Source organism: Macaca nemestrina, chromosome 9 (assembly GCF_043159975.1).
Source record: "Macaca nemestrina isolate mMacNem1 chromosome 9, mMacNem.hap1, whole genome shotgun sequence".
Classification (NCBI taxonomy): domain Eukaryota; kingdom Metazoa; phylum Chordata; class Mammalia; order Primates; family Cercopithecidae; genus Macaca; species Macaca nemestrina.
Genome location: NC_092133.1, coordinates 510,578 through 523,010, shown reverse-complemented (window position 1 = coordinate 523,010; position 12,433 = coordinate 510,578). Strand labels below are relative to the sequence as shown.

The window sequence follows — 12,433 nt, the reverse complement described above, 5'->3', positions numbered from 1 at the left end:
CCAGAGGGGTGGGGCCATGAGCCAGCACAGACCAGGCCCAAATGTGTGGGTGGCATGGGTGCGAGTGGCGTGGGTGCAGGTGGTGTGGGTGTGGGTGACGTGGGCATGGGTGGCGAGGCCATGGGCAGTGTGGGCACAGGTGGCAAGGGCGTGGGTGACATGAGTGCAAGTGGTGTGGGTGGTGTGGGTACAAGTGGCGAGGGCGTGGGCAGCGTGGACATGGGTGGCGTGGGCACCAGCGGCAAGAGCGTGGGTGGCGTGGGCGCCGGCAGCAAGAGCATGGGTGGCATGGGTGTGGGTGCTGCTTCCCCTCAGGGGAATCTCCACGATGCCTGAAACTCGAGCTCCTGGCCCGGAAAAGCGGTGGCCGCGGTCGGGGTGGCACACACGCACAGACCCCGAGCTGATGGCCCGTCATGCCCACAGGCGCACATCTACTCCCTGGGGGCCACACTGAAGGCCGCCCTCGAGTACGTAGCAGAGCCCACACTGGAACTCAGGCTGAGCCAAGACCTCGAGGCGCTGCTGAGCCGGATGCAGGCAGAGGACCCCAGGGACCGGCCGGACCTCGAGGTAAGCGAGGCTGCCCTGGGCCGCCCCGGTTGTGACCCTGACCTCACAGGCCCAGACACCGTGTGCTCACCCCACACACGCCCGGCAGCCTCCCCTGGGTTCCGTGACCACAGTCCAATGGCATTTTGCTTAAAGGAGGACTTGGTTTTTTATTGTCCATTTTTGATATGAAAGGTCTTGCTTGTGACAAGGCTCCTGGTTCTCTGCAACCCGGATGTGCTGCCTTTTCATACTAGAAAATGGGCGAGACAGGCGCAGGCAGGCTGTGGGGACTGTCCCCAGGTCACCTTCAAAGGATCCGGCCCTGTCGGGTGGGTGGCCACGGGAGATGGCCCCTCCTCCGAGCCTTCCTGTCTGAGGCACTCACGTCCCCAGAGCATCATCGCGCTGTGTGAAGAGAAGCTGCAGCTCACGTCCTCCTGCCGCGTGTGCCGGAGCCTCTCTGCCGTGGGGAGGAGGGTCCTCTCCATCGAGTCCTTCGGAGCACTGCAGGGTGAGCTCTTGAACCCACACACATGCATCCTTGTGTGTCCACATATACCTGTGTACCATGTATACACACGTGCACATGCTGCACACGCATGCACACACACATGCACACATCCATGCACACACATAGGCCGCACACATCCATGCACACACCCATGCACAGACACACTACACACACACACTGCACACACACCCATGCACACACACGCTGCACATACCCCTGCATACAGACACATGCTGCACACACACACATACTGCACACACACCCATGCACACACACACGCTATACACACCCATACACACACACACCGCATACACACCCATGCACACACGCACACACCCACTCATGCATTCATACAGATCACATGCACTCGTGTACTCACACAGCCACACACAAGCGTTCAAATAGATCACATGTGCCCTGTACACACATGTTCACACTTGCTCACAGTCACACACATGCAAATTCAGACATGCCTGTTCACATTGCACACGCCCATACCAGAATGCACACATTACATGCCCGCTGTCATGCCTACCACGTCCACTGTCTCACACGTGGTCAAACACGCGAACATGCTGGTCCTGTGCACACACCCGTTTCCACACTCTCATGTGTATTGATTGTGCCAGCCTTGCAGGCACCCATGCAGGCAGAGGTGACTCTGGGTCAGCTTCAGAAGTCCGTGGCATTGGTGCCGGGCACATGGGTGTTAGTCTCATGGGCATTTACATAAACGGACGCGTTGATGTTTCACAGCTGATTTTCACCTGCCCCCACCACGGGTGCCAGGCGGGTGCGTTACAGAGCTGCAGCCGCAGCATTTGGGGTGTTCGTGGCTCACGCGGATTCTGGCGTCTCTCAGGCCGCCTTTGAACAGAGGCCGTGTCTGTGGGGCCTCAGGTGGGTGGCCGGGGGCACAGTCCCAAGGAGCCTCACGGTGGCCAGCAGGGCCCTCCCTGCCGAGTGAGCACGTTTGCAGCTCAGGGTTTGTGCTGCTGCGGGAGGCAGCTCAGGGTTTGTGCTGCTGCGGGAGGGGCGCAGTGTGGAGCAGGCAGTTTGTGCAGCGTGGAGTAGGCAGAACAGAGACGCACAGCAGAGAGAGAGTGATGCCGTGTGTGGGAGGCGGCCACTGACGGCTGTAGCCACATCAGGTTCTTCCTGTGGGGACTCACGTGTGTAATCCTCGTGGAAAACGACGTGCCTTTGGGTGAGATAATTAGACAGTCCCCGGATCCCGCAGGAAGCCCCAGCAGGAAGCCCCACCTGGCCTGGGGAGAGGCAGCCCCAGCCTCTAGTTAGCCAGGATGATGTGATGAGTGGGGCAGGTGAGGAAGGCGGGAGCCTCCTCCTGTGAGAGCCTGCGCTGGGGTCTGTGGTCAGGGGAGGGGAGGGGAGGGGCGCCCAGCAGCTGTGAGAGCCTGCACTGGGGTCTGTGATGGGGGAGGGAGGGGAGGAGTGCCTAGTGGTGGTCCAGCGGTGGTGAGAGCTTGCGCTGGGGTCTGTGATGGGGGAGGGGAGGGGAGGGGAGGGGAGGGGAGGGGAGGGGTGTCCAGCAGCCATGAGAGCCTGCGCTGGGGTCTATGATTGGGGGAGGGAAGGGGGGGGAGAGGAGGGGAGGGGAGAGGAGGGGAGGGGAGGGGAGGGGCGCCCAGCAGCAGTGAGAGCCTGCACTGGGGTCTGTGATCGGGGGAGGGGAGAGGAGAGGGGGAGGGGAGGGGAGAGGAGGGGAGGGGAGGGGGGGAGAGGAGGGGAGGGGAGGGGAGAGGAGGGGAGGGGAGGGAAGGGGAGGGGAGGGGCGCCCAGCAGCCGTGAGAGCCTGCGCTGGGGTCTGTGATGGGGGAGGGGAGAGGAGGGGAGGGGAGGGGAGAGGAGGGGAGGGGAGGGGAGGGGAGGGGAGGGGAGGGGCACCCAGCAGCCGTGAGAGCCTGCGCTGGGGTCTGTGATGGGGGAGGGGAGAGGAGGGGAGGGGAGGGGAGAGGAGGGGAGGGGAGGGGAGGGGAGGGGCACCCAGCAGCGGTGAGAGCCTGCGCTGGGGTCTGTGATGGGGGAGGGGAGGGGAGGCGAGGGGAGAGGTGGGAGGAGAGGGGCAGGAGGGCGCCCAGCTGTGACCACGTCTTGCTTGTGCCCAGATGTCAGCGAGAGCAGCTGGCGGGAGAGGCCTGTCCCAGGAAACGCTGGGCCCAGGAGGCCACCTGGGGACCCCAGCGCTGACCCGGAGGTTCTGCCAGCCCCCAAAGGCCCAGTGTCTGAGCCCAGCCGGGGCCCCAGAACCTCCCCAACCAAGGCTTTGCTGTCCACCCCGGTGAGAAATGGCGAGAGCCACAGCCGGGAGGAGCTGGCCAGCCTCGTCCTGGATGCCGAGCGCACCCTCGGGGACCCGGACAGAGACGCCCTCAGGAGGAGCCGCCTGCGGAAGGTGCAGACATTTCCCAGGCTGCCGTCCGACAGCCCCGAGGCCGGCCCCTGCCTGCCGCTGACCCGCGGGAAAAGCCAGCTGCCCACATCGGAATTATTCTCTCCGGACCCCAGGAAGGCCTTTCTGGACAGGAAAAATGGCCTTTCTAGCTTCCAGGCTCAGCCCAAATGCAGGCTGTGGCCGGAGCAGGAGCTGGAACACCATCTGGGAGGGGTTCCCTGTGCAGGCCGCAGCGCGGACAGGGGCCCCGGGGCGCCCGGCAGTCCAGGACGGCCCGAGACTTCACACCCGGGTCCGGGGCCAGCAGAGGCCGGACCCCCAGCCTGCCCTGCACACCCTCGAGATGCTAGCGGTGAAGCCCAGACTCCCGGGGACGATGAGAGAATTCCGGAAGGAGCCAGGCAGCCGGAAAGTGCAGCCGCAGAGCAGGTGGGTGGGCGGGTCTGGCCGGGTCTGGCCGGGTCTTGTGTGTGGCCGGAGGGTCAGTGGTCAGTGAGTCCGGGCTCAGCCTCTCCACAGCCACAAACGCTTTAACGCAGGGAATTAACCTTCACCCTCGCTCCATAATTAAGACATTTTTGTTGAGCTGCCCCGTTTCTGAAGGAAGCTGTGGCTGCGGCTGGGGATGCCGTCACCCAGGCATGGCCTCTCGGGTGGACATTTGCCTCAGGATGACCCAGAAGGCAGCCGCCTCCTCAGCCTGGCCCAGGCTCCTCGCACAGCCCTGCACGGCCGTCTCGACGGTTAATTTTCTTCCGGGAAGCAAGGCCAGCAGCCCCGGCTCCAGGACGTCATGTCAGGGGCTGTCTCCCCAGTCCTGACGCTCACAGCCTTCCTCGTCTTCCTGTTCCGATGGTTTTAAAAGTTAGAAACCAAAGCTGTGGGCTGAGCTTGCTCATCTGTGGGGCTTGGTGGTGTTGGTGCTGGGCCACCTCCGCAGCCTCCACAGGGACACTGGGATCTGAAGCAGCTGCCCGGACGTGGCATCTGTGCAGGATGGGGCCTCCCCAGCCCAGTGCTGCCCCTGGTCAGCTGCTGTTCGTGAGGATGGAGGATGCTACTGGAGCCAGTGTTCTGGGGGGCCTGGCCTGTTGGCCCCTCTGTCCAGCTGAAGACACTTGGGCCAAGGCCTGGCCAAGGGCATTGCCCTCCTTGGCTCCTTGGTGAGCCATCCCCAGCTGTGTCCCCGTGAGCAACTCAGGGCAAGGACACCTGAAGCCAGTGGCCCGCACGCAAGTCCGTCTGCCAGGCAGTGCCCGGCCTGGGAATGGGGGTGCCCTCAAGCCACCTGTCCCACCAGGCCTTGTTGACCTGAAGGACAAGAGCAGGCCATTCTGTAGCTCGGGCTTTTCTGCATGTCCTGAGCACGTGTGCCCTGTCACCCTCTACCACCCTCCCACTGCTCTCCCTGGCAGCACGCCGTCCCACACACAACAGCTTACCTTCCAGAAGGGCACATGGAGGCACGGGGTGGCTGAGCCACCTGTCGGAGGGTGGACTTTGGTCCCAGCTGTCCATGGGGCCTTGGAGTGGAGAGCGGCCTCCCAGGCTGAACGCATGCCCGGTGTCAGGGTGTGTGTGTGCGTGAGAAAATGCACCCAACAAAAGCCACCACTTTCACCCTCTGCAAGAGCCCGGCTCAGCGGCACCGGGTGTGTTCACGCTGTTGCACAGCTGTCCCCACCAGCCCACACGAAACCCCAACCCCCCAGCCCGGCCCCTGCACCCAGCCCGCCCTCCACCTCCATGAGCTCCGTCCAAGGGACCTCGTGGGGGTGGGATGGACGGTGCTTTGTGTCTGGTCTCTTCACTGAGCCCACTGTCTGCACAGTTCCTCCCCGGGGCAGCCTGCGTGAGAACGCTCCCCGTCCCGAGGCCAAGCGCCGTCCACACTGCCCCTGCATCCATCCGTGGATGCCTGGGTGCTCCCCGCATTGGCTGTTTCGAGCCGTGCTGCTGCGAACATGGGCGTGCACATATGCCTGAGCCCTGCCCTCAGTTCCTCGGGGAATGTGGCCACGTGGAACTGCTGTCACCTGGGAGGTGTATGTTGAGCTTTTTGAGGAACGGCAGCACTGTGGTCTGCAGTGGCTGCACCATGGGACGTTTCCATCCACAGGGCCAAGGGCTCCAGTCTCCCCACGCCCCCCACATGCTGGGTTTGACCTGGGACCTCCCCAGCCCTTCTGTCAGGTGTGGAGCGGAGTGGGCCTTGCCCTGGCCTGTTCCCCGGACATGTCTCTGCAGGCAGCGGGCCCCGGCAAGCGGTGTCCACACTGACCTCACCACTCTCCTGTCCACAGTGGGTGTCCCTGCAGGACCTCCTGTCCCAGCTGGGCCGGCCCTTCCGGGAGTACGAGCTGTGGGCCCTGTGCCTGGCCTGCCTCCGCGCACTACAGATGCACCCCGAGCACCCAGGTGACGCATCCCCTCGCCGTCCCATCGCCCCTCCATCCTGTCCCCCCACCGTCCCATCCCCCCTCCGTCCTGTCCCCCCGCCGTTCCATCCCCCCACCATCCCATCACCCTTCCATCCTGTCCCCCCGCCATCCCGTCCCCCCACCGTCCCATGTGTACTTGGCCCCCACCTGAGCCAAGGGACCCAGGGGCAGCCAGGACGGTGTCTCTGGTGAACGGAGCAGGCGGCTCCCGTCTGGAGCACCGTGGAGGTGCCTGCTGGGTTGCAGCACCAAGGGAGGTGTGGGGACAGATGCCTGCAAGGCGGGCCTTGAAACCGGTGACCCTGTCCCAAAGAGGAACAGGGACCTTGCCATGGCCCACACATTCTCAACACAGTGACGTTGTCCCCAGGGAGGCAGCAGTTGGCTTTGGAGTGGGGAGGGAATCTTCAGCATTGTACTGGTCCTGCCCCATCAGAGCCCGGCCCTGCCAGACAGCAGGGCAGGCGGATGGTGCGTCTGTGACATAAAAACACCCTGAGGGTGACGAGGGCAGCGTCTACGAGGGCTGGGGGAGAGGCCATGGGAGACACACCCGGCTCCAGTGTCCGTCCACCGTGGGCCCAGAGCTGGGGGAGAGGCCATGGGAGACACACCCGGCTCCAGTGTCCGTCCACCGTGGGCCCATGGCTGCCCCGTGGGCCCTGACCCGGGACAGGAACTGTGATGCAGGGGCTTCGGCTGAGGAGCTGTTGCCCGTGTTCTCCCTGCTGCCCAGCTCCCTTTCAGCTGCAGTTGTGCTGCTGCAGCCACTGTGTGGGCTGGGACAGTGCTACCCACGGGGAGGGCCAGGAGGAGGCAGCTCCAAGGACCCCAGGGGCTGGGGGCAGGCCGTGTGCGTGCACTGGCAGGTGCGTGCCCGTGCCATGGGGAGGCTGGGGGTCTGCACAGCCTGACCGAGGCTCTGCAGCTCCTTCCCCCTAGCCAACCCCAAGTGCAGGGCCGCACGCATGCCTGCCCTGACCCAAGCTCTGCCACAGCCTACCTGTGTCTGGACTCCGTGCTGGTTGCTGAGGACGGGGCTGTGCTCTTCCAGCCACCCCCTGCCAACGGTGAGTGTGTGGGGTCCCCCTCAGGCCGAGCCCAGCACCGGCTCACCAGGGGTGAGGAAAGCTCAGCCGGGGTTTCTCTCTTAGGTTCCTATGACTCGTTCTTTCTGGCTCCTGAGCTGGCAGAGGAGAGGCTGGTAACTGAAAAGGTACCTGGGGTCTCCTCACCCTTCCCCAGCCCTGCCCCCAGCCCTCGGGGGTGCCACGTCCCCCATCTGTCCAGCAGCCCCTCGTCAGGACTCAAGGGAGTCAGGGCAGCCCTTCCTGGCCAGGCGGCCACAGGCAGTATCTGCCAGCAGGGCTGTGGCTCTGGCCGGCGCACTAGGACCGGGCTCGGCGTGGACAGCACTAGTCATGTGCCCTAGAGCTTACGAGAACCGAGGGCTCAACGTCCGGGGATGTGCATAAAGTGCCTGTGAAACAAGAGCATTATTAAAATTTAAATTATACAAATTTAAATACAATTAAATAAATTACATTCAAAATCAAGGTAGAACTTCCACTCAGGAAGGATAGAAATGTGTACTTCCCTGCTCCTGCCACCAAGGAGGAGCACTAAGTATCCTACACTAAGCATCCTGCACTAAACACCCTACACTAAACACCCTGCACTAAGCACCCTGCACTAAACACCCTGCACTAAGCACCCTGCACTAAACACCCTGCACTAAGCACCCTGTACTAAACACCCTGCACTAAACAAACACCCCGCACTAAGCACCCTGCGCTAAGCACCCTGCGCTAAACACCCTGCGCTAAACACCCTGCACTAAACAAATACCCTGCACTAAGCACCCTGCACTAAGCACCCTGCACTAAACACCCTACAATAAACACCCTGCACTAAACACCCTGCACTAAGCACCCTGCACGAAACACCCTGCACTAAACACCCTGCACTAAGCACCCTGCAATAAGCACCCTGCACTAAACAAACACCCTGCAGTAAGCACCTTGCAATAACCACCCTGCACTAAGCACCCTGCACACTGTGCAAAAAACAAGCACCAGGCCACCTGCAGGAGGAGAAGGCAGCTGGCAAGGGGCCTCTGGACCAAGGAACAAGGCAGCCGTGAGTGCCCTGGATTTTCTTTCTGCCTCATATATTGAGACTTGGATGTAAAGAAGCCAGCGACTGGGAAAAACGAGTGGGCACACACACACTAAAAGCTGTGCTTTTTCATCTTCTGGGGATGTTGTCTAGAGGAACTCGGAATGGTCCACCATTTGCCAAACCATTGAAGGCTTTCCTGCAATCTAGTCTGTAATGAAAAGAGGCTGTCGTGAACCCCAGCAGTAGATGGTTCACCTTTACACCAAGAAGGCTGGGAAAGCGCCACAATCTGCAGGTGGCCCAGGCTGACCTCAGGGGGTTGGTGCTGTGAGACCTGAAGCTCTTACGAGATTTCTCAAACAAAAATCGCGTCCATGAGGCTGCAGTGGCTCTGGGTGTGTGTTCCTGTAGGATCCAGCATCTTTCTTCTTCAAGGAACAAAAATCGCTGGGAAAGTGTTGAGGCACAAGCACAGAGTCAGAAAACTAAAGAAAAAAATGAAGCTTTTTTGAGTAATAAAAAAGAATTTAAGCCCCAACAGGCCAGACACGGTGACTCATGCCTGTAATTCCAGCAATTTGGGAGGCCAAGGCAGGCAGATCACTTTAGTCCAGGAGTTTGAGACCAGCCTGGGCAACATGGCGAAACCCCATCTCTACTAAAAATACAAAAATTAGCCAGGTGTGGTGGCACATGCCTGTAATCCCAGCCAGGTGTGGTGGCGCATGCCTGTAATGCCAGCCAGGTGTGGTGGCGCATGCCTGTAATCCCAACCAGGTGTGGTGGCGCACGCCTGTAATCCCAACTACTCAGGAGGCTGAGGTGGAAGGATTGTTTGAACCCGGGAGGTTGCAGTGAGCTAAGATCATGCTACTACACTCCAGCCTGGATGACAGAGCGAGACCCTGTCTCAAAAAAAAAAACAAATACTCCAACAGGCCCGGGTGTGGTGGCTCACGCCTGTAATTCCAGCACTCTGGGAGGCCGAGACAGGCGGATCACCTGACGTTAGGAGTTCAAGACACCCTGGCCAACATGGTGAAACCACACCTCTACTAAAAATAAAATTATCCAGAGGTGTTGGTGTGTGCCTATAATCCCAGCTACTTGGGAGGCTGAAGCAGGAAAATCGCTTGAACCCAGGAGGCAGAGGTTGCAGTGAGCAAAGATGATGCCACTGCACTCCAGCCTGAGTGACAGAGCGAGACTCAGTCTCAAAAAAATAAGTAATAAAATAAATGCCCCAAAAAAAGCCTGGGTCTGTAATCAGAGGACCAGGGAGAACCAGGATGCGCTTATACTCCCTGCTGTGCACCAGCCAAACCCCACGGGAGCACTGTGTCCCCGCCCAGCAAGGGCCGAGCCTGGAGCCTGGACTCATCCTTGTGAGACTGCAGAGAAGTGCCCAGTGCCTGCCCTGGCCCCAGGTGGCCTCAGAGAAAGTGAGCAGGAGCCAGGACCTTCCTTCCCTGCAGCCTACCCTGCAAGGACAACTGGAAAACATGGCTGAAAGGAATCGGAGACTGCACAAGCAAGTGGAAACGCATCCCATGCTCACAGATGGGCAGGATCAGTGTTGGTAAAGCAGCTACACTGCCCAAAGCAATCCGTAGAGTCAATGCTATTGCTATCAAACTACCAATGTCATTTTTCACAGAATTAGAGGAAACTATTCTAAAATTCATATGGAACCAAAAAAGAGCTGAAATAGCCAAAGCAATTTTAAGTGAAAAGAACAAAGCCAGAGGCATAACGTTACCCAACTTCAAACTATACTACAAGGCCACAGTAACGCAAACAGCATGGCACTGGTAGAAAAACAGACACATAGACCAATGGAAGAGAACAGAGAGCCCAGAAATAAGGCTGCACACCTACAACCATCTGATCTTTGACAGAGCTGACAAAATCAAGCAATGGGGAAAGGACTCATGATACCAAGAATCAGGAAGATGTCAAACTGAATGAAAAAAGACAACCAATAGATACCAACCTGGAGATGACAGAAATGTTAAAAATGACTTTAAAATTTTTAAAGCAACCATCATAAAAATGCTTCGTTGGGCAATTGCAAACATGCTTGAAACAAGTGAAAAAGTCTCAGCAAAGAAATAGAAAGTTTCAACAAAGAAATAGAAAATGAAAAGAAAAAGCTAATGGAAATTTTAGAGCTGATTTTTTTAAAAAACTCAACGAATGGGCTTAAAAGCAGAATAGAGAGGGCAGAGGAAAGAATTGGTGAAATGGAGACAGAACAATAGAAATTATACAGTTTGGACAACAAAGAGAAAATAGACAAAAAAAAAAACTAACAGAGACTGAGAAGCTTGTGGGACTATAACAAAAGATCTAATATCCATGTCATCAAAATCCTGGAAAGAGAAGAGAAGAAGGGTGGGGCATAAAAAGTACTCAAAGAAATAATGACTGAAAACTTCCGAATTATGGCAAGACTCATAAAGCTACAGATTTACAAAGGTGAGAAAATCCCAAACGTGATCAATGCAAAGAAATCCACACCAGGACATATCATAGTCAAACCTCTGAATACTAACCCTCCCCTCTCCAAAACAATAGAAGTAAAAAACAAGAAGAGAGAAACAGCAGCTTACATATGTACATATGGGGGGAAACAGCTCAAATGATCAGATTTCTCATCGGTAATTGCAGAGGAAGTGCATAGCATTTTTGTAAGTGCTGAAAGAACTTTCAACCCAGAAACCTATTTCCAGAAAACATATCCTTCAGAAATTAAGGAAACAGGCTGGACGCAGTGGCTCAGGCCTGTAATCCCAACACTTTGGGAGGCCAAGGCAGATGGATCACCTGAGGTCAGGAATTTGAGACCAACCTGGCCAAGATGGTGAAACCCCATCTCTACTAAAAATACAAAAATTAGCTGGGCATGGTGGTGGGTGCCTGTAATAATCCCAGCTACTTGGAGGCTGAGGCAGGAGAGTCACTGGAACCTGGGAGGCAGAGGCTGCAGTGAGCCCAGATAGAGCCATTGCACTCCAGCCAGGGCAACAAGAGTGAGACCCTGTCTCTTAAAAAAATAAAGGAGGAAGAAGAAAGAAAGAAGAGAGGGAGGAAGAAGAGCAAGAAGAAGGAAAAAGGAGAAGGAAGGAGGAGGAGGAGAAGAAGAAAGGAAGAAGATTGACAGAGTAATGTTTAGAAACATGACCTAACCATGTACTGTCTACCAGAAACTCACTTCAAATAAAACAATGTAAGTAGGTTTCAAGTTAAAAGAGTTAGAAAAGATACATTATGAAAATGATAAAAAGAAAGCAGAAGTGACTGCATTAATATCGGGTAAAGTATACTTCAGAGCAAAGAAAATTGCCAGAGACAAAGAGGGACTTTCTATAACAATAAAGGGTCAATCCACCAAGAAGACATAGCAATCCTAAACGTATATGCGCCACATAACAGAGCTGCAGAATATGTGAAGCAAAACTGATGGAATTAATGGAGAAACAGATTAATCCACAATTATGGTTAGAGATTTCAGTTTCCCTCTCTCAACACTTGATAGAACAGTCAGACTGTAAACCAGTAAATATATGAAGGAACTGAACACCACCAGCAATCAACAGGGTTGGGTCAACATTTAAAGGACACTCCACCCAACAACAGCAGAATCCACATTCTTCTTAGCTGCCCACTGACTCTGCATCAAGCTAGACCAAATCCTGGGCCATAACGCAAACCTCAACACATTTAAAAGAATTTAAGTCATACAAATATGTTGTCTGACCACAGTAACAAAAATAAAAGGGAAATTTTCCAAACACTTGGAAACGAAACAACACATTCTAAATACTCTTATGTGTCAAAGAAGAAGTTTCAAGGAAATTTTAAAAACATATAGAACGGAGTGAAAATGAAAATGCAACAGATGGTGTACCAAGATTTTTGTGCCAATGGCGATGTGCTGGCTAAGATATTGGACTATAGTTTTGCAAGCTGCCACTGTTGAGGAAACTGGGTACAAAGTACATGAGCTCTTTCTATATTATTTCTTAAAACTATGTCAATCGACAGTTATTGCAAAATAAAACATTAATTTTTTAAGTGTAGCAAGTGCTCAAAATGGGTAATTTCCTACTTATCTGACTCTAGTTGGCTGTTACTGTTCTCATGGGGCTGTCTGCGTCCGCTGTGCCTGGATGGTGGGAACTTTATAAAGGGGAGCTTCCTCTTCCCAGCTCCACACTCAAGGGCACTGTGTTGGTAGCCGGAAGTCAGCCACGTGGGAGTACTTACACCAGGGAAAGCAGCCAACGCTACAAATGTCTTGTTCTGTTGACTCTGGACTTAAGTGATGGAGAGCACGTGGATAATGTGATTAAACTTAAAAGTGTGTCATGTCTGCAGACACTCCAT

The 12,433-nt window shown here is 56.2% G+C and overlaps 1 protein-coding gene across 4 annotated transcripts in view; it reads left to right on the top strand.

Moving 5' to 3' along the window:
• Positions 1-12,433, top strand: part of LOC105471126 (kinase non-catalytic C-lobe domain containing 1) — a 66,225-nt gene that overhangs the window by 24,357 nt on the left and 29,435 nt on the right. For all 4 annotated transcript variants that reach the window (XM_011723501.3, XM_011723496.3, XM_011723499.3 and 1 more), the window contains 6 exons: positions 427-573; positions 949-1,066; positions 3,196-3,911; positions 5,786-5,900; positions 6,922-6,993; positions 7,078-7,139. In XM_011723501.3, the coding sequence (XP_011721803.2) occupies positions 427-573; positions 949-1,066; positions 3,196-3,911; positions 5,786-5,900; positions 6,922-6,993; positions 7,078-7,139 (1,230 nt within the window). The remainder of the gene's footprint in view (positions 1-426; positions 574-948; positions 1,067-3,195; positions 3,912-5,785; positions 5,901-6,921; positions 6,994-7,077; positions 7,140-12,433) is intronic.